Source organism: Photinus pyralis, unplaced genomic scaffold (genome assembly GCF_008802855.1).
Source record: "Photinus pyralis isolate 1611_PpyrPB1 unplaced genomic scaffold, Ppyr1.3 Ppyr1.4_LG3b, whole genome shotgun sequence".
Classification (NCBI taxonomy): domain Eukaryota; kingdom Metazoa; phylum Arthropoda; class Insecta; order Coleoptera; family Lampyridae; genus Photinus; species Photinus pyralis.
In genome coordinates, this window is record NW_022170510.1 from 6,939,549 (window position 1) to 6,967,361 (window position 27,813).

General features: G+C 35.7%; 1 protein-coding gene across 2 annotated transcripts; it reads right to left on the reverse strand.

Moving 5' to 3' along the window:
- Window positions 1-26,816, reverse strand: LOC116167411. Of its 2 annotated transcripts, XM_031482768.1 has the most exons (7): window positions 26,636-26,816; window positions 7,953-8,021; window positions 7,705-7,896; window positions 3,251-3,383; window positions 3,061-3,194; window positions 411-609; window positions 1-360 (listed from the first exon to the last, which is right to left on the reverse strand). In XM_031482768.1, the coding sequence occupies exons 2-7, from the start codon at window positions 7,995-7,997 to the stop codon at window positions 272-274; spliced, it is 792 nt and encodes a 263-aa protein (XP_031338628.1). In that variant the 5' UTR covers window positions 7,998-8,021; window positions 26,636-26,816; the 3' UTR covers window positions 1-271. The 2 variants fall into 2 exon arrangements, with proteins under 2 accessions (XP_031338628.1, XP_031338627.1); XM_031482767.1 differs by lacking the exon at window positions 7,953-8,021 and having other exon boundaries at window positions 7,705-7,913.
- Between the last annotated feature and the right edge of the window lie 997 nt (window positions 26,817-27,813).

Sequence of the window (27,813 nt, forward strand, 5' to 3'; positions counted from 1 at the left end):
CTCAGTTAATGTTTTTATTAATATTATCACAGTTTACACCTTGCAACATGTATTACCGATCACTATTAGCAATCAATAAAACTGTGTCGAATATAAATCATAAACAAATTACACCAAACGAAACGTGATACATATACAGAAATCGGTGGCGTTGACTAGGTCCATACAAAATGTATAACAAGTAAGAGGTCATAGAACATCGTTTACGTTAAAAAATAGACTGCAATTTGATATTCTAAAACCCTGAACACTAATGTACAAATGCCATAAATTATTTAAACATGGATGATATTAAATTAATAATTATAAGCTTCACGATTGTTATTCTCTCAATGGAATGGCTCGAATCGTAAGCGCTTACTGAAATAGGTACGTTGTATCACTTTGCATATGACATACTGAAAGCTTACCTCGCTCCGGAATTGGATCTCTGGCGGTGTTCAGCTTCAATTCCGCATATTTATGATATATATTTTCTATTCGTGCTTCGCAGCGTAAAATTAACCGCCCAGTTCTGAAATGATCTTCGGTTAATGTTAGGTTTAACAGTAAATCGCTCCATGACGGTTCTGGTGGTATTCGCTTTTGAAAGGGATCAGTACGAGCTACCTACAAGTGCATGGTTAGTTATATCGATACTTTCGGTAGGTATGGCGTTACTAAAGGCATCAAAAATAACAATTCAGTAGCATAGCATCTCTTTTAAGTATAGCAGCATATAAATGCAACATATGCATGTATAAGAAAAGCTACCCCTAAACTTTATATTTTATAATGCATTTTATAAACTATTTTAAAGCGTTTAAAATCGAAAGGCTCGTTTAAACCACTAGTAGGCTTATTTGTTGACATAAAATTAGTTCCCGATCAAAACGGTTTCTTTTATGTAGGTGATGTGATTCGAAATCGTGCAAAATTAATTAAACGAGCTGAATTTTTCCCCGGGTTGAAAGGGTGGAAAGTGGTGTTTTGCAATTTGTAGCAAAAGTATTTAAGCGAGAGTGTTGTAGGGAATAAAAAGACTTTTGTGTCTACACTTTTTTCAGAGAATCTCAAATTTTCCGAGAAAAATTGGGAAAACTGTCTGTTCATATTTTTGCGAACAAAAGAAATAGGGAAAGCATAAAAATAAGACAATCTTGGGTCCGTAAAATTTCCGAAATATTCATGATTTTCGAAAAAAAACAACCCTTTTTCACTAGGGGATGAAAAACCTATTTTTTTCATAGTACGCGCGGGGTAGCAAAATAATCAAAAATAAAAAATATCAATCCGGCAGAAAAATTTCGAGAAAATCGCCACAAACTGGGAACTAACGGTTTTTAATATACACGTTTTTGGGCAGGAATCATAATAATTAATCATTTTTTTTTCATTAACTTTTTTTCATTTCTTTGGAGACAAGTAGCTATCAGGAAAGTGCTCATTAACATTTATTCCAGGCAGGCGTAATTCAGTTCCATAAACGGGTGTAGCAGGAGCGTAACCAGAATCATCTCCTGGAGTTACACAGCCAAGAAGGATTAAGCGTCCCATGCTTGTCTATTTCTGGTGGTGTGTTTACGATGTCTGCTATTTGCTAGAGGATGTCGGTACCGAAGGCGTCGACGATGGTGTAATGTTTGGTGATATCGCTGGTGAAACCATGCGGTCTGGTCATCCTTCCAGAATGGTGGAGGTTCATCGCCACTAGATTGACAAATGGAGACTCTGAACGCTGTTCGGTGGGTGGTGGTATGTCGCTCAGCATGGCTGATTGCTTCTACGTAGACCGTGTTTACCAGTTATAATTTCACTAACATTCTGGGTGTGAGAGACTCGGAAGCAGGCTCGGAAGTCATTTCATTTAACGATTAGAAATAAACTTCACCAGGCTTTCATTCATAATTCCTGCAAATCAACGCTCAACAGGCCCAGCAGAAGTACATCAGTAGTAAAATAGGCAGGAAAATAGAGCAAAAGAATAATTTAATTAAAGTAGGTACGTAGTTGACAAACAAAAGAAATTATTTAAGCAACATTAAATAGAAGAGTGAAAACAGATTTCTGAAATTAGAGCGGATTCAAAACGTTGATTGTTTCATTTATCACGCGTATATCGAAAAACCGTTTTTCCGTTTTTGTCGATTTTCTCGAAATGTTTCTATCGGAATGAGATTTTTTTATGTTTGAGTATTTAAATACAAGTCTTCACGAAGCTTTTGCTATCCCTCGCAGCTCTGTACGATGAAAAAAATAGATTTTTCATCCAACCGAGAAAGAGGTTTATTTCGAAAATCGTAAATAGCTGGGAAGAGGCTCAATTTTACGGGCAAAAAATTATCTTTTGTTTTGTAATAAATATGTTGTTTCTTTCAAATTTCATAACCCAGTTTCATATGTTGGTCTGGGAGTATGACCTTTCCCAAAACTCCTACCCAAAACCTGACCTGGACGAAATTTGATTCATTGAGTTTCTTAGTTTACGAAAATAAAAAAAAATTGTCATTGAAATGTTTGGACGGACGGCAAAAACTGTTCGATACAGAGAGATACAACAAACTTTTTGGATTTTTGTCGGCGACGTCCCAAACGAAGCATTTGAGGGTGTGTTTCTGTCCCCAAATAGATCTAGATCGCTCGAAAAGGAAGCTGTCAGCAGATTTATTTTCAATGAAACATTATAAATGTCAAATTTAAGGATAATTTAAAAAATGAAAGACATTTATGCTCCAGATCACGGGAGGCAGGAGTTGAAGATAAAAGTAAGACTAAGGAAAACCAAGAAGGGAAATATTTAGCAATTCTTACGATCATTTGTCAAATGTGTCCTGATATATGGTCTAACTGGGCCAAAAAGGTAAAAGTATGACCGCTTCATCATTTTCAGGCGTCAAGCCACTTATAAATGTTCATTTACAAGTAATGGTATGTCTGATATTAAGACGATAAAAAAGAGTGTGTTCTACGTCTCATTAACGTTTAAATAGGCTAAATTTCCTGGAAGAAAAACATTTCGTTGCACTATGAACAATGCATATTTTAGATGCCTTTATATTGTTAAATATTCAATATTATTACCGTTCTATTATTTAATATAAATTTTAACATGGCTGGTGGTCTAGACGGTCGAGACATGCAATTAGCTATTAGTTCATCGCCGTAATCTAAGGGTTCTCTGCCAACACTGATCGTGGGTGCGTCATCTGGTAGTTCTGGTGCATTTAAATATTAAACAATTATCAGCACAAAAGGGGTAGTGGGTACTTACGAACAACTTGCATCACTTGGACGTCTTGCCTCGTAGAAAATGCCTTCTCCGTAGTTACTTCGCACGTAAAGTTTCCAGACAAATTAAATTCGACTTTGCGAAGCACTACTTGAGTGCTATTCGATTGGTCTTTCTAGATTCATAAACAATCATTAAAAAGTTGATTTCAGACAACAAGACTCTCGTAAGTTCTTGCTAGTTTACTTTGTACACACCAAATAACACTAACTATCCAAGATTTAGAAACAGCTGCAGTCGCAGCAGTTGTTAACTGTCACTAAAAGTAATTACGAAAGTTAATTTTGAAAATCGGCATCTTAAAGTGTTTTACGGAATTAGCAATGTTGTTTGAAAGATAAATAATACAGCTGTAGTCATTTGTTTTGATTTTTTTCACATATTACACAAATTCCAGACGTGAGACTTACGCTAGACATAAATTCTCATTTATACATTCCCTGTTGCTATAAATATATCCGGGCAAAGTCTTCGGTTACTACTACTGCACGGTACTTTATTGTGGATTTGTTTTTTCTAAACGCGATTTTATGTACAACTAAGTGCCTTTGATCTTCTGCCGGATACTAATCTTTTAGTTTCAACAGAACTAGTTTATATTGTAATTTACGTTGGCATCAAACGGAAATAAGGACTTACAAGTAATCTGTCACGTTAATGTGTCTAGTAGTTACAATGGTTTGTGTAACATTCCTCATTAGAAACAATGTTAACAGATTCTGAATTTTTATATACAAACAATATACAAACAACAATAACAGTGGTTCACCAACCCCTCACATTATAAAATATTCTTTTACTTATACCATGCCAATTTAAGGCTGGGGGTTGTTTTTGACAGGGTCTAAGGTGGGGTCGGTTAGAAACTACCCAATCAGATTCGGCTGCGATTCTCAATCACAAATAAGGCAACGCCAGAGCCACAAAGTACAGTCGAAATGCTCAGTGACAACAGATGAATCATTACCTTCGTGTAGCTTTATGACGATTGTGAAACTTTTCGAGATTTGAGGCGAGACTTAGAAAAGTCCGCAAGTACAATACATTAGTTTGATTGAACCGAACTTTTTGTATATTTTAGATGTACAGGGCATCCCAGGAGGAATGGCCAATATTTTGGGAAATTAAAATAGAGATGGCAAAGAAACACCCTAATAAACTTATATTTTTATTCTCAACCGTTTTGAAGATATGGCCAACAATTGACATTGACTACCTACTTTTAATGGGGCGGCTATAAATCAAGAGGCTTTAGGCAACTACAGTGCTTGGAATCACACATGCGTATAAATAACAGTGCATCATATGCAAAATAGATATATATAAATTATTAAATTACGCAAAGTTTAAGAAGGGTAGTTAAGTGCACTGAAGTACAAGGTACAGGCACACTGGTTCAAAAGAACTGAATTGTTACCTCAAGCTGACTATAATAGTGAAAAAAGTAGAACAATAGCTTTTAAGATAAAGATCTAGTCTAGACAGATATACGGACGGACAACATGGCAACAATAGCGCATTTTTTTTATTTTTATGTAAATGCGCTAAAAGAGATGCCATTTCGAACATCCGTTTCCGAAATTAATGACATGACCGCTAGGAAAAAATTAGCCAATGAGTATAATATACATTATTTACATTGACAGGAGTCTCTTTGTGGCCATGGCACGATTACATTTTAGTGGTGGAACGGGGGTTGACTTTATCGCGAAGGACGTCACTAGTCCTTTGTATTCAAATAAGCACATCCTTAAGTAGTGATTAATAATTTAGAACAAGCGCGACAAGAGAAGAGCGAAAGCTTAAATTGATCATGTGGGACTGCAGGAATTCGGTAACATTCGTCATATTTCAATTAAGCTAATGCAAAAGTCTCTCTAAGAAACCCTAAAATTTCTTCTACTAACACAATTAGGTCAACCACAACGTAAAAATGGATCTCATACTTCGCCAACTTCTGTTTCGGAATAATGTCCTTTGAGGAACCACCAAAGCGATCACTTTATCACATGTTAAATTATGCGCACTTATAAATCACCTCTGCTATAGTGACGCACAGATTTAGGGATTTAAAATTGCGGAAGCAATTACGGTTCGCGTCAGTTTTTCACGTAAATTTTCTCGATAATAAACACAATATTTATTTTACATTAAAAGCTACTTAGTAATTCCATTGAATTTTTACCCGTGAACTTATCAAATACATTACGCCGTAAGATGGAAACTTTATTCTCAGTAAGCACTTTTTTTTACTGTAAATTTACTTATCGTTTTTCTCGATCATATGCGCTTTCAATATTTTTTAGAGTTGAATTTAGTAGTTGAAATGGCCACTAACCGTTAAAATTCATTTTTTTCTGTAGGCTTTCAGCATGACAAGGGTAAAGAAATCGTTACATAACACATTTGTGTGTAAATTTTATAAATAAAAAATGTTTCATAAACCCTTCACCCACTTAACGCTTTAATTATTTTCTTTGCCTTACCTTTTCACGATTGTGGGATTTTGCCCTATTTATTCGACTAATTTGCGCATAACCGTGCTTCGCCCTTTTTTTTTGTTTTATTACCGTAGGAAATTACAGGTTTCAGTTTAAAGACACAAAAATATAGCATTTTAAGGGGGATTTTCCGAGATATTTTCAATCTCCAATCTACCTTATTTGTGTATAACCTTTTTTTTGGTATGATTTCACCCCACTAAATTGTTGATTTAGGAACCCAAAAAATTCTCTGAAATTGAAAGCATAACCATCTGCAAATAAAATTGTTCGCCAAATAAGAATCTTCTAGCGTCAATCTAAGGAACAATTTTTAATAAAAAACCACAATTTATTGCAGAATGTAAAGGGTGTCCTATTAATAAAGTTCACCCTTAAATTGCACAGCTTGGAGGAAAAGGGACCAAGATAAATCGCTGGAAATTATTTTCAATCTTTTAGATTTGCCGTTAGGGGGCGTACGATTCATAGTTAACTGGAAGAATGATTTTTTTGGTAAATTATACCTAACAAACATGCATAAAAATACATGCATCACACTCTGGTATGAATTTTGCATCATTTTGATGCAGCACACATTACCTTAGCTCATGAAATATGAGCAGCGGAGAGAGGAACAGCTCTTTAAGGAATTTAATGTATCTTCGGTTTGGCTTAAGCGATTTTCACATAATTGGTTTTATTGGTAAGACCCTTTCTTCAGATTTTACACGAATAGAGTCTTTTTAGTAAAGGTAATGAGTGGTAGAGGGCAGGATTTGACATTAATATGTTTTCTAATTTATTTTTCTAATAGGTTTTCTTTAAAATTGCAAATGGAACGATATAATTATCAAATAAAAAACTGAAAATATCAGCATATCCAAAATTTTAAATTGCAGTATTTATATTCATCCAAGTTGACTTTGAAACAAAAGAACACGACATAACGAGCGACAATTAAAATAATAATTGATAATTAAATTTAACACTTAATATAACTTTTTAAATTATGAGAAAAAATAAATTATACAAACTATACATCACAGTAAAATAAATTAAATAATAAAAGAGACAATAGTTATGACTAACTGTCTGCAACCATTTTTGATACAAGGACGAAGTCTCTACCGAGCAGTTTTTGAGTGGCATTCTATTTATTTTGTTTCAAAGCCAACTTGAATGAATATTACAATGTAAATTTGTGAATGTGCGTATTTTCGCTCTGCTTAGGGCACAGTTATCAAAATGCGGTTTTCATTGATATTTTCACTTTTTCATATTAGGTACTTGTTATCATATAATAATGATATTGTTCCATTTGAAAACTTCGAGAAAACCTGCCATCGTATTTACTAAGTTCATACAAGATTGCGATGCATGTATTTTTTGTTGGGTATATTTTGGGAAAAAGCAAACCGAGAAACCCCTTTTGTTAACAAAATTATTTTGCGTAAGCTATGCAATTGCTGTATATTTTTGTACCATTTCAATAACCTTCTTGCTCGAAACTGACATCCTCCTACCTATTTACGTTAACCTTTGGTTTGCATCACTTCCAGTACTTTGTGTGGTCTTGGAATAAATTCGAAGGTAGGAAGAAACCGAAATTTGTCCCACAGAATATCAAAAAGGTTAAGCAAATACATCAGTGATAAACCAAGTAAAATTAAAAGGGAAAGTCTGTACGTAATTTCATTTACTCTATAAATAATATTTTAGCGAGATTATATTTAAATGTAAAATTTCGTTAGATATACCGTGACTTCAAAATGTCACTTCAAGATAAAATAGCGATATCCAGCTACTATATTTTGTAAAGTGTCTTTCAAACAATATGCCGGAAACAACTAGATGCCATTCAACATTTAAACGGTGAAGCATGGAAAATTTTGTACCGATACAGTTTTGGACACATCGCATCACTTAAATTTAATTTATCAAAGTAATACTTACTGCTACGTTTATTCCTGGAGTTTCAAATACTTTTATAGATGGCGTTTCATTAGGTGTATATCGATAAAATTCTTTGATGCCCCTATACCAGCTTACTGTGTACAAAGGGACGTCTTCTAAATCATACGTGCAAATTAGGGTGCAGTTGTTATCTCGTTCCACTATAGCTGGTTGTAACGTTAGCACCACGTTCTTTAAAGTATATACATCTAAAAATAAATTTCTATAAAAATGTCGCAAGTACATACCTTCTGTATGGCGAATGTACAAAATTCGTTGCTGGACAGTAACATATAACCTTCATTAGAAAGTTTTTCCTACATATGGTCGGGAAACTTAGAAGTTGCGACATGTCTCTACTCAAGATGATTATAAAGTTTGCACAGAAAATAAGTGTTACGTAAATATATATTAGTAAATTAAGAATTCATTATTTCATTCATTATTATAACCTCAGTAAATGATATTCTGGCCCTTAAGACGGGTTTACATTGATTTTACTCGATCAAGCAAACTTGACGGAACTTGACTGAGATAAACGCTTCTTCAAGTATTCCATTGCTCGTTCAAGTAGTACTTGATCCCTAGATTCAAGTGATAAGTAAAAAACAAAATATTTTAATAATGGTGTCTTCGAAAAATGTGAAGTTGAACATTGCACAAAAAAAAATGGTGAACAAATTGGAAGAGAAGTCATTGGATTTGACCCATTTTCAATAGGCTTCTTACAGTTTCGGTTACTGCCTCACTGGTTGGATCTTAAAACGGAAAGTACGTGTAACTCATACTTATAAATTATATTGTAACTACACCTTATCCTGCAAAAATCAGATCTGGCTTAGGTCCCTTTCACACTTATAACACGTTTACACGAGACATTTGCATATAAGCCGGGTCTCATGTTTGCCTTATGAACTGCGATGTCTTCGTGTGAACAGGCTGTAAGCTGAGTTGTTTCGATATCTCTACTGGGTAGGGATTTAGAGAAGCTATAAATAACTTCGAATAAATCACAGCATGGAGCTCAAGCGTAAGAAACTGACTCTCAAAAAATGTCATGGACGTCTAATACGTAACTTTGGTGAGCTTTGGACTTGGACAAAAATTAACTTGCACAGAATGTTGGGGAAGGAACCAGCAAAAATTGAGGAAATGGTTCCTTGGGAAGGAAAAATTTGCTGTGGCTAGCACAAATACTCTTGTGGCCGGTGCAGATGCAGTGGATGAGTACAGTGTGTCATGGAATTGTTACCTTGTTACTTGGTTACATGCGCATGCTTGATTTTATTTTTATTTTTTTTTATTTTATTATCTCTCTCTTGTTTTGGGCCCTCAACAGGCATGCGCCCAATTACAGAGTGACCCGCATAATGCTATTTAGAGGTGCCTCTGCAGAAGGTCTTAAGATGGTTTATACTACTCCGGTATTTACCTTACGAATTAGGAAAACTGCAGGAAAACCTAATTCGGAGTAGCCGGTAGAATGCTCGGAACTGGCCTAAGGTAATTTCCATCTCCGCCACAGATGAAAAATTCACCTCAACCCAGGTTCGAACACCCGACCTTCGGATTTATAACCCAATGCTCTTACCACTGAGCCATAAATCCGATATTGATTTGGCCCAATAGCTTTTCAGCTCTCCTTTTATGTATAATGTGTACCAAATTTTGTTCCGATCGGTTCAGTTGTTTAGCCGGAATTGAGTGTGCAGCCAGACAGACCGACATAGATGATTAGGGGGTGCAATGAGCAACAAATGAACGTTATATTGAAGGATAAACGCACCTAAATCGGGTAAGGCGGTAGGTACTGATTTTTCTTTCGACTGGTGACAAATGGCCCGAGGTGGTCTATGTGTAGCGTATGCATCGGAACATCGAACTTTGGGATTGGATACAAAAATACTGGTCGTTTTCCAGTGGGTTCCTTATTATACATACATGACAAGCAACAGGTCACGTATCGTTTTACGTATTTTTTCATATCCGGGAACCAGTATTTTCGCCTCAATATTGCACACGTCTTCTCAGCGCCGAAGTGTCCGACGTTGTCGTGATGGTAAAACACGATTTGACTTCGCGCTGTTTTCGGAACTACCCATCGTCTACCATTTGCTGTTTTCTTATAAATGCGATTATTTTCCAATACGTACTCGTCATGTACACGTTTCTCTTCGTCATCGATCGGTTCTTTCGTCAATGTGGAGTGCAATCGTTTACAAAAGTCATCACTTAATTGGGCAGCAAGAACCCAGTCGTCTTCGTTTACGTTTAGATGCAGTAAGTGCGCATCGTTATCGGAATCGATCCCTTCCCCTGGTATGCTGTTCCTGCTCAGCGCATCTACATGAGCCATCTTTATGCCCGGCCTGTACTCAACATCAAAATCGTATTCTTGAGTAACCACCAACGCCCAATTCTAGGTATAAGGTCTCGTTTAGTCATGGTCGCACGTATAGCGTTACAGTCTGTTTTTACTGTGAAACGTTTTCCTAGTAGATAGATTCGGAATCGTCTCATCGATTCTACTACTGCGAGGGTTTCCAACTCAAATGAGTGGTAGCCCTGTTCAGCTTTACTCGTTTGTCTGCTGTAGTAACATACAGGCTTTAACGTTTGGTCTGACTGCCACTGCAACAGTATACCACCGACTCCAAATTTTGAGGCATCTGCGTGCAATTCACTGGGAGCATCCTTGTTGTATAGAGCTAGTACCGGACGTTCTAGCAACTTCCGTTTTAAGGCTTCGTACGCTTCTTCTTGATTTTGGCCCCACGTGAATGGCGTATTGGCTTTCGTAAGGGTGGTAAGCGGCTTGGCTATCGTGGCAAATCCCTTAATAAACTTACGAAAATATGAAGTTAACCCTAGGAATTGACGTATCTCATGGACGTTAGTTGGTTTTGGATACTTTTCCACTGCCTCGATCTTCGCAATACCCGGTCGTATGCCATGCGGACTAATCTCGTGCCCAAGGTATTCAAGTTTTTCGTGGAAGAACTGACATTTAGACAAACGAAACGTCATCCCTGCATCCCGAAACAACGTAAAAACCTCTCGTAGTGATTCTAATCCTGTCTCAAAGGATGAAGAAGGCAACAGAATGTCGTCTAAATAAGCCATTGCAGTTGTAAACCTAAGTTTACCGAGAATCGAGTTAATGGCGCGTTGAAACACGGCCGGAGCGTTTACTAAACCAAAAGGCATTCGAAGGTACTCGTAGTGTCCGTCGGGTGTTACGAAAGCAGTTTTTGCAACCGAGTCATTTCCATGCATTCGTTCTAAATCATCGTCAACAAGAGGCAAGGGATATTTATCTCTTATCGTTTTTAAGTTGAGGGCCCTATAGTCCACGCACATTCTGTATTCACCGGTTTTCTTCTTCACAAGGAGAATAGGACTAGCATATGGAGACTGTGATTCTTGTACGATCCCATTAGCGATTAAATCTTGCACAATTCCTCTTACAGACTCCCGCTCTGGATACGCCAGACGATAAGGGCGATACGTTACCGGCACGTCATCGTTTAAACGTATTTGCATTTCAGTTACAGTGGTTTTACCCAGTTCAGTTGTATTTCCAGCAAAGCAATTTGGGAATTCGTTTATTAGATTTAATACTAGAATACATTCGCTTTCATTCAAATTAGAACCTAACCGCCCCTTGATATCGTTTAACTGAAAAGACGGCAAGGTGCCTACATTAATAACCAAATTGCTCACCTCGTTTTGGGAGATTTCGTTTTCACATGGCGTTCCACGTGCAATAAGTTGAATCAGAACATTATTGGTTATTACGGCCAACAAACTTCCAACAGAAACAACTGGTTTTTAAATGCATTTGTTTTAACAGTTGCTTAGTAATGTAAGCGCTGCGCGGTTAGGGAGAGCGGGGAATCTCGACGGGCACTCGGACGGCGCGGTGATCGGCAGTATCCGACTTGCGGTGGCACGCCTCGCATCTCTGTTCAGTTGGGTTTTTGCTTTCAGGGTATTATACGAATTGATTAATTAATTATTACATAATAAACGGTTATTGGGAACTCGTGTGTTTTACAACGCAGTGTTGTCCACAGCTAGTAATTAAATCAAACAAACGATGTCATTATTTTAGTAAAATTGAAGTTACGTAGCTGAAATAGCATCCATTGGTAATAACGATTTTATATAATCTCTCCAGTTCTGATAACTCGCAGCAACCTGATTTCATAGAATTCCAGATTTGTCGAATTACAAATTCAATATAATTTAATTTATGGAATGCTTTGTTTGCGACACGAGAATGCACCCTTTTGTAAAAAGTATGCAGATCTTGTAAAAGCAATATCGCACAGTGCCTAAAGCAATGCATTACACTCTTACTTAGATCCTTCTGAGAAACTGTAGGTACAACAAACGGTTACGGACTAATTCGTCCTTTGCAAGCTTAATTCACGTTGCTCTCAATATTAGTTTATTTACTGCACTCTATTAAACAGCTTTATTAACAATATTATTGAAACATCACAAATTAGTAAAATATATTGCAAATTATATAAAATATATTTTCTATTAAATCAGTCGCATTCTAAATTGGCGTTCTGCATGCTAGTGAACATTTTAAAGTCTTGCGCCTCTAATATGTAAGAGAATTGCTATTTACCTATGTCGTATGTAATTGTTCAGGTTATTATGGTAGCAGAAATCGATCATTACTTGCAGAAGAATACATGCATTACAGTTAGTGGACAATTTTTGTCAGCCTGTTGGGATTTATTTGTGCTGTATAAGTTTAGTGAATGTAGTTTCTTGATATTTTGCTGTCATCACTTCATTGACGCATGTGCGGATATATTTTGGTTTTTTTTTGTATGTTAACAAAAACTACGCATTTACCTTTTGACTCATTTTTAGGCTTTTTACTTCTGGTTTACTCATTATCACCTATCGGATTGTGTTTTCTACCTCGATATGAATGGAAACCGCCGAATTTAGGATTTCCTCAATATTGCGCAACGCAGATTCATTTGGGGAGGCCCACCGCCATCTTATCAATTGAAGCGCGCCATAGATGAGTTTCTTCCTTACCGACAGAACGCAGTGAAATTAGTGAGCGTCATACCGCCAATGCTTGTGGTCTACTTACGTGGAATTGGGTTATCTACACTTCGATAATTGTAACTGCCACGAAACGTTTGGAGATTAACGACCTTGTAAATTGTTCCGCTATACCTGGTGCCAAGGTTTTGTCCAAAGCGCTATTCTCTACCTCTCTTATTTGTTTGTTGTATTGTTTTCTGTTACAGAAAAGGCTGAACGCGCTCTTCTGAATCCAAACGGCCGCTACGACCAGAACTCAAAGGTAATTTTTTTTATTTTTCGTCGACTCCTTGATTTAGCTTTTCAAGACCAAACCAACGATCTCCTGGTCTGCCTTGTTTCCCCTTTCGTAAGCATTCTCTCTCTCTCTCTGTGTTTTGAAAGTGACTGAAGACTAATTGGCACCTATCCAAAATCGTTTTTGGCATACAGTAACAAAAGTAGTGTGTAAAAGCTTATCTCATGTTTTTCTCCGGTCGTAGTTTTTTATCTCTGTAAAGTTAATTGATTTTACAGATAAAGGCATGTTATCGCCGAAGTTTAACACACGTGCAGACTACTCTAAAACGGTGCATTAGTACAGGAAGGAGGAAGGTAGTGAAATATGAAAAATGTTTTCAATAGAAGAGGAAGACGTTGATCATGATTTCTTTTGTGGTGAACTTTGGAAACGTAGTCGAATGCTTTAGTGTAAAAAATTAAGCAATCGCCACCGTCCCTAAAATTCCAAAGAATGATAACAAATTTTCAATTAACATCTGGTGTAATTTATGGGCACTAAATTAACTTGAGAACGCTTATCTGGTTGGTAATTTAGGCTCGATTAGTCACAAAACCAACTATTTACAAATTAATAAATTTATTCGACATAAAACAATCAAATAAGCTGAAAGAAAAACAGGTATTCAGGGACAGAATAACGCACAGCACGCAATAAGCGACCGATAGAACAATGGCCCGTATGAATAAAAGTAAGCAAATGCTTATACTTGCAAAATTCAAAGTAAATACTCGTAAGTGCTCCTTCGCACTGAGCGACTTAGCAGCGCTTCTAAGCAGAAGGACAAGACGCAGTGCAGCGCTGCTAAACCATGCTAAACAGACCAGTATGAAGGGGCAGTTAGGAGTATTTACTTTGAATTTTGCAAGTATAAGCATTTGCTTACTTTTATTCATACAGGCCATTAAATCAAATAAATCTTGCTGTCAATAATCCAAAATCTTCGGTCGTAACTGCGATTTACAATAAATGACCCACAAACACCAGATTTATTGCTTCAAAACTTCACTTCTTGACCTGAATTATAGCACTCGAATCTAGATTTATAGGATACTGACTTGATTATAATTACAATTATAGTATTGACTCTTTGACGGTGGACAAAACTCCATTTCAGTGACAACTTAAAGGAAAAATGTTCAATAACTACAGCGCTCCGACTAAACTGTTTCGTAAACGTGAAAACACGCCGATTAACTCGACTTACCTAACGGTTACTTTTATCACGACGTTAAGAAAATTCTTTAAGCACTCTTTATCTTTCTTTTAAACAACATTATAATTAAACAAGACCGACTGGAACAAGCAACAATTGCCGTCCATCACCAAAAAAGTCACGATTAACATCTTATTCTTCTATTTAAAACAATTTCCCTTTATCACTTCCGTCCACCCATCCTTAACAAAATACATCAGCTTACTTCAATGATAACATAATGCTTATCTTGAAACTAATTAGCATACATAGCGATAAAGACAATATGAGATAAACTTTTACAAAAACACTAAGCTTAATTTTTTAACTCGGACCCATCATTACTGCAGGATGCCGAAGCCAAATAAAACGTCCGCATGGCGTAATTTACACAACAGTACGGCTCGTGTTCGACAAGTGTTGAACTCTGACAGTCAATTGGGTATCAAGATGCTTGCCAATGAACTGAACTTGTCGTCTACTGTTAACAATGACGAAAGTGTGCGACAAGCTCGTGTCTGCTGTCAGACGACCAAAAGACCAATCGAGTGGAAAATTCGAGTGACCTTTTGCAAGGTATTGAAATTGAACCTGCTTATTTGAACAACATTATAAACCTAGGTGTTTAAATATGAACCAGAAACAAAACTCCAAAGCTCAGCTCCAAGCCCAGAAAAACAAGAATGAGCACAGCAAAAGTGAAACCAATGTTCATTTCCTTTTTCGGCAGTAAACTATACACTGTTCATGTTGAATGCATAACCCTGGACGCAAGTGACCCGCAAGTATTTTCCGTTCCCCCAAAATACTCGATGACAAATCCTATATCTTGGTTATTTTATTTTTAAAGACACTAGAAGCTTCGATATTTTATCTCAAAAGTTATATTATGTGTTTCTACTCAGTCGCTTTTTCAACCTGTGGGTCATATATTCATCAGCGCTTTTTATTAGAACAGTAAGCAATTAGAAATCGTTCTATTTTTAATTATGCTTAGTGTCACGTCACTTGGAACGTTGTATACTGTTAAATATGAACTTAATGGCTCAACAATAATTTCTATTTATTCATTAAATCCAAATCCATGTTAATGGAGACAAAGGAATCGTTTTTCACTTGAAATATATTGACTAAAAGTAATACTACGGCGATGGTCTCGGAATGTGAAAGCATTTGCATTCACTCACTTGAAATTGCACGCTTAAGAAAGACATCGGCGCCGTTGAGTATTGAAATGAGAGTCAATACAGGAAACGTCTTTGCCTATTTCGGTGTAAATTTATGCAGTGGTAGAAGCAGTATTTTAGAAGCAATCTGTTAGAGAACGAAATGGAGTGATGATTTCATTTGTGTTTAGCCGTAAATGTTTAGTAACTCTAACACTTTCAAGGCGGTTGTTAGAATCGTCAAAATCCGTTACTTATCAATGTAATTTTCTATACCATATGCCTTTTCCATTCGGCGTGAGGTTGGAATACTTGTTGTTACATTGTAGTACTGCATCCAGCACCAATTTTAAACGTTGTACTATTATAAATTGTAGGATTCTCCAAAAAATAAATTTCAAAAGCGATGCTTGGAACACAATCCGATGAGTCTTGTAGCTTGCAAAGTACAATTAATTATAGCGGTTGATGTGCAAATTTGATTAGCGCGTTATTTAAGAACTTTTAATGCCGACCTGGGAACATAAAGGGTTGGTGGATAAATAAACTCTAAAAGCTTAAAGGTGGGTTGGAAGTTCTCGAAATGTTAGAATTTAAATTTCACATACAATATGGGATAGAAGTACAAAACAATAAACTCAAATAAGTTAAACCCATTAGAACAAAGTCTCTTTTTCAACTTTATTACAACGAGACTTGGCAAGGCTTCACAATTTTAAGCAATTTTCGTTACGTACCCGAAATTCATTAATCATTACAACTCATTAGTTACTCTAAACACCATTAGCAGTTCAAACATTCCTGCAGTATATGCTTGTTATTACTTGAAAGATGAAAAGAGCTTGAAAACTTTTTCTTCGTACAACTTGGTTCGCAGCGCAATTAGAAATATTAAATTTTGGTTCGCAATTTCTTACCGCCTGCAATATCAAACAAACATTATTAATTGCCTAATTGGTGTAAAACGTTCGCACATGTTTTCTTTGGAGAGTGTGTTCTTAATTACTGCCATTTGTTTCAGTCCCCTGAACAAACGTTTCTTTTCTGTGATCCTGTGTTTGATTTATGTTTAGTGATACTTAAACTGACCATGCCGTATAATTACGATGTCATTATAGTTCAATCGCCCAGCTGTTACTATTATTAATTACATGTGTTAAAAATACGGACAACAATTTAAAGCTTCAATAAATAACTCACTTCTATGAACTAACATCACCTGAAGAACACTGTTGGCAGAATTACTTCGCACTTGTATTTAAAGGTGAGAAACACCATTCAAGTATTGAATGGGGTTTCCCTAATAGAATCTTTCAAATCTTTAATTACTTCGTATAAGATTATGAAGTTGATTACGCGCACGACTGATGATTGGGATTGTTACGCAAGTGTTTTGACAAATACATACATTTTTTCCAATAATCGTTTCGTAATTAATAGTCCTTTTCGACAAAAAAAATAGTTCCTGATCCAAACCGGGTTTTTGATGTAGGTAAAGTCGGTGAAAAATAATTAAAACAACTGAATTTTTCCGCAGGTGACAACCCGGGGGTTGAAAGGGATGGAAAGTGGTATGTAATTTGTTATTTGGGGTAAAACTATTAGGCGAACATGTTGTAGAAAATAAAAAATGAACAATTTTCCGAGAAAAAGTCGTCTAGACCGAAATTTTGAGAAGGCATATTATTTTTTTGGAACAAAGAGTCAATTTTTGGGCCGTACAGTTGACCCGTTTCCGTGATAATTCTCGAAAAAAACACCTCCCTTACAGGGAGATGAAAAGTTTATTATTTTTCATCGTACATAGGTCTTCGTAAAGACATATTTCAATAATCAAAAATAAAAATATATAATTCTGATATAAAAATTTTGAGAAAATCTCCAAAAACTTAAAAAATGAATTAAACTTCATGAAGCTTTTATTCAAAACTCCTGTCAATCAACGTTTAAAGTTCACTAGTCAAAAAGGTAGCGTAGTAGGGTTTGTATTTTCCAACTGGTTCGTTGTTTATTTTTAAAAATAGTTTATGTTGTGGAACAAACAATTAAAATTATTCAAAAATACATCGTTATGATTCTCCTTAGCTTTTTACAACAACCACATGTACCATTTCCTCCATATCTCTATGTAAAGTGTGTATAAAATATTAAAATGAGTGTACCTACACAATGTAACAATAATCCGTTCGCAGTTTCATTCTCAATATAATTTAGAACTGGAAAATTTAAAAAAAAATGTTTCAAAACCCACTCGTGGGTGTTGCCGCGTAACACAACTGTAAATGATGAGTATCGAGGAAATATATAGACCATAGGAGCTGTCAATTATCGAAAACCCGAGGTCTCTAGGTGGCCTAGGGGCCGAGATCTTGAAGGAACAGGCAGACAGACAGACAGAGGACGGAAAATTGAGCGTCACCGCCAAGTTGCGTTACGCTAAAAAAGTTGGGGTCAACATTCACGCGGTATCATTTGGATTCCCTCTGGTTTTTAAGAAACGGTATTTTTAATTTTTGTGATATCTCGCTTTAATAAAAAATATATAGCCATTGTAAGTTTTCAAAGGCCTACACTGTATTTAGAGTCCTTTGGTATTAAGTGCTGACAAAAAATTGGCGGTTAAGAATTGTATATTGCTGGTTTATTTAGTGAATATATAATTTGAGATTTCACTCGACAGTAATATGTGTACACAATGCCAATATCAATGCGACAATTTTTAAAACTATTAAAGGAATTGTGTACTTCGTCAAAAGATTGGCACAATTGTTTCAGGTTGAATGAAGAAACTTATTTCATTGGCCTTGGAAAAATTCCACTTATAATAGAGAAGAAAGATACCCCGTTTTGAGACCATCCAAGTTTTGGCTGCCATCATCTATCATGGTGTCTACTGAGGGCCGAAGAGAAGAAGGAGCGAAGGTCATACTACCATAATGTAGGTTTATATAAATCATCGATTCCTGTACTAGATTTGTTTGAATCATTCACTTTTCTTAATTCATTCCGAAAGATACTTCGTAACGCATTTTTTTTAACAGTGTGCCCTTGGTAGCATTAGCATTTGGTTCTGATGCTTTGAGTTTTTCAAGCAATCTCGCATATGCAGCTTCTCTCTCTACAAGGTGGCCCCACGAAAACGAAACAGACGGAATAACTCACAAGGAAAAAACTCAAAAACACGTCTATTTTGGTTGGAAGCTTCCACTTCAAAATTTACACCTTTGCTGTCAACCCCCTAAGCAGGGTTGCCACTCCTTCCTAATTTTAGATTAAACGTGACGCGCCATTGGAAAGGGCTCCTAATTTCTTACACACTCATGGTTTAGTTTTTAAATTCGAGCGACTATTTTGGAAGACACACTTGACCGTAGGGCTTAGGTACAACATTAGATACAACAAACTATGTAACATAAGTACGTATTCTCCACTGAAATAAAATCGTAAAACCTAGCTAAAAACCTAATCCAAAACATTGGCGTCTGACATATCATGATCAGCTAATAATAAGGATAACTGTATCCAGTTTTATGAATTTTTTCAGGGTTATTAGGAGGTTATTATGTTGATTTCTCATGGTTTATGTTTTTCAGGTTTGTTTTGTGTGGCAAATATTTCTTATAAACGTGTTCATTCATGTAAAAGCTTGAATACCCATTTGAATTATTTGTGATTTGCCACCCTGTATCCTACAAACGACTCTCTCAAATTTGAAAAATAAACCATAGGCGGGTAGGAAATTAAGAGCCCTTTCCAATGATTTGTCACACTACCTGACGTTCAATTTAAAATTATTGAACCGGTAGCAGTTCTGGTCAGCGGGTTGACAGCAAGGGTGTAACTTTCCAACCCAAATCGACGTGTTTTTGTGTTTGTTCCAAAAATTATTTCGTTACGAGTTATTCAGTCTGTTTCTTTTTCGTTGGGTCACCCTGTATATGGCTCGCGGCGGTAATTTTCTGTTCGATCCTTTATAACCTCTTGTTTGTTTCTTGATATTATTTATAAATTACACGTAGTAATAATTACTAATAACTATGACTGGAAACACAAAATATACGAATTGAAATAATAAATCTACTGCAGACAACTGACAGTTCGACCAGGAATTCATACAACCCATCAAGTCGAAGGGTTATGTGTGACAGGGGCACCTTCGACCTGTCTACTTTCACGGCAAGCGTCAAGTCAGTTCGCAGTAACGAAAACTAACAGTTTTTTGCTCATCCACATTCCCAGGTCCACTTGACAAGTCATCTGCGATAGGTAGAATTGACAGGTGTGTAGCTGCCAATAGAACGATAGAACGATTAATTGTTTCACTCCAATCTGATGACAGAACAGTTTCTGAAGACAGTGACTAAATCGTTTACACATAAAGCAGTGAACCTGGTTGTTTGATCAAATGGGTATAATGTCATTGATTCAATGAAGATGAAATTCGATAAGAGAGGAAAAGGATGGTTACAGTGTTTAACGAATGACGAAGAATGAGATTCCTTGCCATTTTCCTACCCAGTTTATCGCAGTTGGAGAGCTTAGAGTTGGAGATTAGAAATTATCGTTGATGGTTCAGAAAGAAATGTTTACTGACAAAAATAAGACATTTCCGTTTAATGTGAAAGATACAGGGGGTTTATTAAGAGTTAAAACACGGATAACAATGAGAACTTGTCGGTGCAAACGACCATTAGTAATTTTGGTGGAATGATGAAGAAAGATGCATCTGCATAGATGCATAGAGTCCATCGGGGATAAACAGTAATCAAGTGTGTAAAAAAAGATTTGAGATTTGTAAATAAAAGTGAAAGTAACGAATGCTACAAACATACAACATTACGATGTGAGGCATCCTCCTGTTGGTATAAATCCAGCTGCAGTTTACAATTGAATGAATTTAAATGCTGAAAAATTGCGGTATTAAGTTTATCTATATTTACAACTTTAACGGATTCTTATCCACATAATCGCACAATAATAAATCAGGAATTTCATCTAACCTACTTATAGTCGTACATAGAGGGGCGCTGGTGAATTGAAGTTTAGTAGTGACGTAACGGTTTATAAAAACGGCGAGGTTAAGCGCTTCCAAAGTGAAAGGGATCGACGATGTATGTACATGACAGTTTTCCATTTAAAATAAATTGGGGTGTAGCACAACCTGTTGTTGATGCAATGTGAATTTTTATAATTAAATAATGGCTTGTTGCACACAAGGGGAGAAATGGAACAAGTAGGTGCGGATCCATAAACTTTTAGTCTATTTAGGTAATATTTTAACTTGAACTGTGTACGGGCCCATTTTTCCTACAATGAGATGCAAATGAGAAATTTCAGGAAAATGAATTTTAGGCGAAAAAGTCTAACCCAACACATACTTGGACTAAATGTAAAAATATAGGTATCAAGGGGAAACCCCGAACTTTGTGAGGGCGTCTTTTAAAAAACTTTGAGAAAAAATTGTTCTACATAAATCACATTCACGAGAAAAATGTGTGATAAATAAATGGCGCACTATACGCATACATTCGCCGTTTTATTGATGGCTTAGCAAAGATTACAGTTTGAGATTCTCATCGATTTCCAAACCGACAATGCACAATCACACACAATGGAACATTTACAGTAACATCCATAACAAAACTTTCATCCGATAGTTCGAGATGCAATCCCCATAAGTTATACCGGGATCCCTAAACTTCATTTCTAGAATTGTACGCCGTTTCGTAGGATTTGAAAGCTTTTGTGTTTATAAATAGCACTGGAGCACTTCGATGCCTCTTTTCGATACCCAGTTTTAAATACTAAATTACGTGCCGGTATCTTCAAAGAATATCATTACAATGAAGAATTCGCACCCATATGTAACGAACTTGTTAGTAAACGGGAATGGATAGAATGGGATCATTATTCGTACTGAATGTAATAATAGTTAGTGGTATCTTGCTATTAGATGTTTCTTTCGTGGCAAACTTTTCCAGAGAAGACAAATATCAGTTTCCAAAGGTAATAAAGGCGACAACAAAAAATATGTCGCGTCACAGTCAATTGATATATTATGATTGGCAAAAGGGGGAAATTATAAGGCACTAAAAATGTTTAAGAATGCTTGATTTCCACATGTAAAATAGACCCTCTATGTGTTTGTCAATTTTTTTACAGAATAAAAATCGCCTTTACTTTACGTCTGTGTTTTATTGTTTACTACCTTATTAACCCATTAACAGGTTATGGGCCTAGGTAAATAACGCGAATTGACTGAGTGGGTAGTGTGCGAAAAGTGCAGAAAGTAGAAAGACGCGGAAGTGAAATTAAAAACTCAAGTTCTAAGTTTAAGTGTTGAGTGCATAATGGAGAAAGCATAAAAGCGCAATAGAAATCCATTCAAAGGTGAAAAATACGCGATCTGGAAATTTCGTGTAAATTCATTACTCGGTGAACTCGAAGTTTTACGCGGCGTCCCCCCCGAAGCAAGTGATGCGTGGCTTAAGCAAAACGCGACTGCTCGAAATATTCTTAATGTACGTATTTCTAAATTTTGCCAAGGGCGAGCTTTACGTCAAGGTCAAAGTTATTGTCGATAGCCTGGACTTCATGTACGAGAGAAAAAGTCTCGCCACACAATTAGCAAGCCGAAAAAGGTTGCAAGTTGACAAGACCTTGTTAACGACTAAGATTTATAATTATATGAATTCACTTGTATTGACATTAATTTCTTAAAAATATCTATATTTTGTACCAAAACGGATATACTTTTATAATTCCTGTAATAAGCATTATTGCTGTTGGAATTTTAAAAATTTTTTTTATTTTGCTTTTTATTTTTGAGTGAACGGGGTTTCAGCCAAGGCTGCTCTACCAGCCCAACCCACTATACATTTACAAATATCCATGCCCGAATCCGGATTTGAACCAGGGACCCTTAGCACCACAATTCAGCTTTAACTGAATGGTGCCACACGGGATAAAATAAATAAAAAAAACGCATTTCGTCAAATTCGACCAAATCATCACTCGCGTACATAATGATAAATCAAATTTAACACTTCCGAGTGCAATTACGGGACTATAGTAATAGCTAATGGCACTTATTTAAAGCAATCACAATATTACCACACAAGATGTTCAAAGCCTTAATACGTGGCCAGTGCCATTCTAGTGGGTAGTTATACAATTGTGTTACCATCCAAAAACATTGTTGTATTACTAATAAAAAAATTATAACTTCTAAAATTTTATTTTTGGCTTTTTTCTCGTGGGAAAATTAAAAATGGTTCGCTGGTGCTTTAATAGTATGTTATATACCGCGGGACTGAAGTAGTACTTTTAATTATTAAGACTAAAATTTTGGACCTCCAGGCATATGTCAAAATATCAAGTATTCTTCAGACTTACCAAATTCAATGACACATACACATCAAAAAATAAAATAGGTCTCCAATTATTTTGCGGTGGTTGGGAAACTTTCTAATGAAGAAATCATTATAAAAGAAATTTGGAAAATGAAAAGAAATTATGTTTGAGAAAGTTTAATTTCATAGATGAAGTCTTCCTGGACACGCCCGTAAAGGTGATTTGAATAAGATCGAGAATGCATTAATTGGACTAAAATGACACGTAAAGGTCCTTTTTAAGGATTACCCCCCAGCGAATCATCGCCATCATACTGTGCGATAGCTGACGCTTTACGATCTAAATATTTAACCGTCGACGAGGCAGTACAAGAAGAGTTGACATATTGCCTATTGATAAAAAGAAGAATATCGGTTGGATTATTGATCCCACTGTTAAATTCGAAGTAGACGAAATACAAGCCAAGATTTATGGTCCAACAACAGCCTTCTTCAAAGAATTATATGGATTACAAAAAGTCGATATCCTTGGACTACTTGTTGGTGCTCTCTTTTTTCAAAGAATTTTCCCACACTTTTGGATTACCATCAAAATTCTTAAAATTAATATCAATAACTACCATACAAAATTCCATTTACATTTTAAGAAATCATTTATGTACTTATATAATTAATTCGTTTGCTCTTTTTCATGTTTAAAATTGTATTGTAACCTTTGTTTGTTGTTGTTGTTTCATCAAGCCAGAATGTTGGGAAGGTGAAATTTATATAATAAATTTCTCTATACATACACAAATACGGTAATTATTCACACCTTTTATGTGCTATATCCAGGGGTTTCCCCTACAAAAAATCCGTTACCAAGTCTAGCTGTGTTATTAGCAAGACTTGCAAATACTGTAATTTCGTTAAAATTTCAAAAACCGTTTATTATTGCGGTTCAACCATATAGTACTCTCGTGGATAAAAATAGCCAACTTAACCCCTTTTGTAGCGCACAGAGTGATCAACATTAACGAATTAACAGATATGGATCATTGGAGACATGTGAAATGTGAACATAAAGCGGCCGATATTATTTCAGGTTGAATCAAACTAGCACAACTGTCACAGTTGGTGATTGGGGGGTGCAGGGACCGTCTTTCATATTCAACGGTGAATAGAAATCAGATATTTTTACTGAACAACGCTATCTCATCATTACCAGACATCAAACTAACTCTTCGAGATGATGAATTTAATAAATTTATTAGATATTCTACGTTAAGCCAATTGCAAGGGGTAGTAGTATTCTGCTTCAGATTTAAAAACATTACTTAAAAAAAACAAGATATTGACAAATACTCAGTTTCAGAGCTCGAAATATCACTTACAGCTTTAATTAAGATTGCTGAACACGAACAGTTTTCACATGGAAATCACACTTCCCCAGAAGTCACGGTCATACGTAATAATAGTAAATTAATTAGCTTACATCCATTTCTAGATGAACATATAGCGTTATTAGGGAAGGAGAGAGATTGAAAAATTCTCTTTCTGCTGAACTACGAAAACCAGTTTTCCACAATTTTGTGTGGTAAACATATTTTTACAAAACTCATCATTAAACACGAACATCTGAAACATTTACATGCCGGGACACGTTTAAAATATTGGACTATTCACGGTATTGGTGAAAACATACATACATATATATTTTTGTATGTGTCTCAATTCACGCAGTTCATATTGAACTAGTAAGCGATCTTTCCATCATCATAGTTTTATAATAGCAGTAAAGCGTTTTATATCACGGAGAGGAAAGCCAAGTGATTTGTTCCCGAAAAACGGATCTAATTTTATTGGTGCTCAAAACATTTTCGCGAACTCTACCTAGCTAACGCAAAATTCAGATCATAATGAGCAGGTTTAAATTTTTTTTCACACAAAAAAATTACTTGGCATTTTATTCCCCTTAGAATACTTCATATGGGAGTTTGACTTTGAAGTCCGTTTGACTAATTTCATTTAGCTGTTAGAATATTAAGAAATGCAAATGTGACGTATGAGGAGACGATAACAGTTTTAACGCAAATCGAGGTATGCACAATTTATTGTTTTTCTAAGCTTCCATTAGGGGGTTGGAGTATGTGCAATTTGCAAATATAATATCTAGTTAACAGAGAGTTTGTTTTAATGTAAATAAAGAAAGTCAGAAATGTAACGTCACAAAAGTAATCTACAGTCCTTCGATATTTATTTAATCAAAACCAATCACACGAAAGCCTTAGACGAATAAAGATGGTCTTTACTTTACGTCTGTGCTTTGTTGCAACTACCTCATTAACCCATTAACAAAGACATTTCAATAAAGACCATAGAGCTGATGATTTTTCCAAAACCAACATTCGAAGTAATCTTCAACACTGCTAAACGAATTTCCATGTGGCCATAAACATATCTGAGTTGTATTGAAATCTCTCACAGATTCCAGTAATTCTCATTGGACAAATTCACAGTAGGCAAACAAAAGAATAAGATTAAAGACCGAATTTTTGTTTAAAGAGGTACTTTACCAAAAGCTGGACTGGTCTTAGAGCATATCGGTTTATAACACAAAAATAATATCGATGCAAAAAGAGAGAAGACTCGACATTTGGGACTAATAAAAAAATAACCATTCGACGGATTTTGATGGTATGATACCAAATGAGACATTACCTAAAAAATTTTCGGTAATTAAACGTAGTGGTTCCTACACGTTCCCTTGTTTTATGTGCTTATTTACGGACACGTTTGATTAAAGACTAACACCTTTTATTACTGGTTCCACTTTTGTGTTGTATCAATACCACTTCGAAAATCTATATAAAGTGTTTCCGATTCTGAAAAGCTATATGTACATTCAAATTACATAGCGCTCAATCAAATCCAGATCGAAACACTAGCAGCCCATTTTTGAAGGATATCATGACATTGAAGGCGAAGTATGTCAAATTTGCCTGCCACGGTACAAATCATCTTCTGTATTTCAATTTGCAATTTGGAAAAATTAAGTAAAATTGGTTTTGTCAAAGTTAACAATGTGACGTGCAGAGGGGAAAATCTCTATTATTAGATTAGTTAAAATTCTAATTAAGAGATCATAAATATTTTTCTAGCTAATAAAGTACTTGAGATCTAATTAAGCAGAGCGGAGTCGTAATAAATAAAAGGTCGGAGACTATAAAGAACTTAAAAATATTTAATTATGATAAATCGTCGAACCTAAACGTACTTATTAAATTAGCCTTTCCAAAAATATACTCCCCTGTAAACGTGCAGTAAAATGTGGAATTCATTTTTCAGTCGCCCTGAAATTTGGTCAAATCGGTATTGTATATTTAATTTATGAAATTATGACGTACGAAAATTAGGTACCTTTTAAGCGATCCCAAAAATGCAAAAGTACTGTCGAATGGGTTTAACACATGTAAAGTTATCTCAAAGCCAAAAGGCGGAGAGCATTCAATTTTGAAGGTGACGAAGGATTAAAGGGAGGTTCTATTAAGGGAAACTGAACTAAATGTGTCAAATGCTAATCTTTGCTTAATTTAAAACGTGAGCACGCCATTTACATTAATTTCGTACCGAATTAATAAAGCAAAGGTCGTCGATTGTGTGACAAAAATATTAATTGCTTGCAGCCGTGGTAGCCACAGACGAATTAGTATTCGTGGTACGAGACAGATCATAAATTGGTTGATATAATAATTCGATAACTCAAACTATTCCCAATTGAGCGTCGAAGTCGCCTCGTCAATTGGAAATTAATTAAACTCGAAAACGCAAAACATATTTTCTGTGCAAACATAAAGTGTTTATCCTATTTTAAAATTACCTGTACAAAACACCGATATTTCTAACATCATCCTTAAAACTGTCGTAAAAATTTTCATCGTGTACATTCTAAATTGCCAAACTACATTATTTAATGAAACGTGTGAACACCTCACTTTCGAGACATAGATTACGAAACTTATGGAGGGAAAGCAAGTCACGTGTACGTAAAGCTTTCTATACGGCTACGCACCTACAGATACACTGAAAACAGGGAGCAATTCTGCAGCTTTTCCAAAATTTTGTGCGCAAGCGTTTGATTATGACGAACGTTTCAGAAGTTATTTTGTCAAGTAACTTTTTTCCGATTGTTACTATTACGGCATATTTTTTTTAGACACTGTCTTTAACGTTAAGGTTAATTGAATGAAGCGTTTCTTAGATCCATGTAATATGCAATGAGCAGGTCGCTAAAAAAGCTTAATACATTACGACGTTGGCTAATTTCATATTCCTATCCAATATTACAGCCACCTCACAGCAATTAACCTTGTTAAGCTTGCTAACACCACATTGCTTTACGTTAACACTACACCATTAATTTGTAAATCTTTGTACCTACTCCGGAACTACGGTTAGGTATACTCTCCCATTTTCTGCTGAGGACAAGCGTTGATCGTTGAACACAACTGAGAAATGGTATATGGGTAGTGCAATGATCCTGTAAATCCTGTAAACGCTATAAACACCATTAACCATCTCGGCCCGGTGTTCTGAAGAATCACGTACTCAAATTACAAATTTTGTCTGTTAACAACTGAAGGGGATTTATTTCTTTTCTGTTTACATTTTATCCTGGTTACAGCCCTTTAAATTTTCTTTCGAAATTGGTTTCTAGTCTATAACTTTTGATTGAGAAGTCTAATCGAAAAAGTACGAATTGTTTTGGATTCTACGCCCCAAAATTATTAAGAAAAAGTGTTTTCCCGAGAAATTTTGGTGTAGTCGATTTTTGGTAAAAAAGGAAGGTTATACACTGCCTTTTTTTGAGCCCCGAAAAAAAATGGTCTCAGATCGACCCGGAAAAAAATGTTCTTATAGAATGTGGCCTGTAGAATCCATAATTTCAAACAGTTCCAAGATTGGGCTACTAGTTCAAAAGTTACAGCCCTTTGAATTTTTCTTCGAAATTGGTTTCTAGTCTATAACTTTTGATTGAGAAGTCTGATCGAAAAAGTA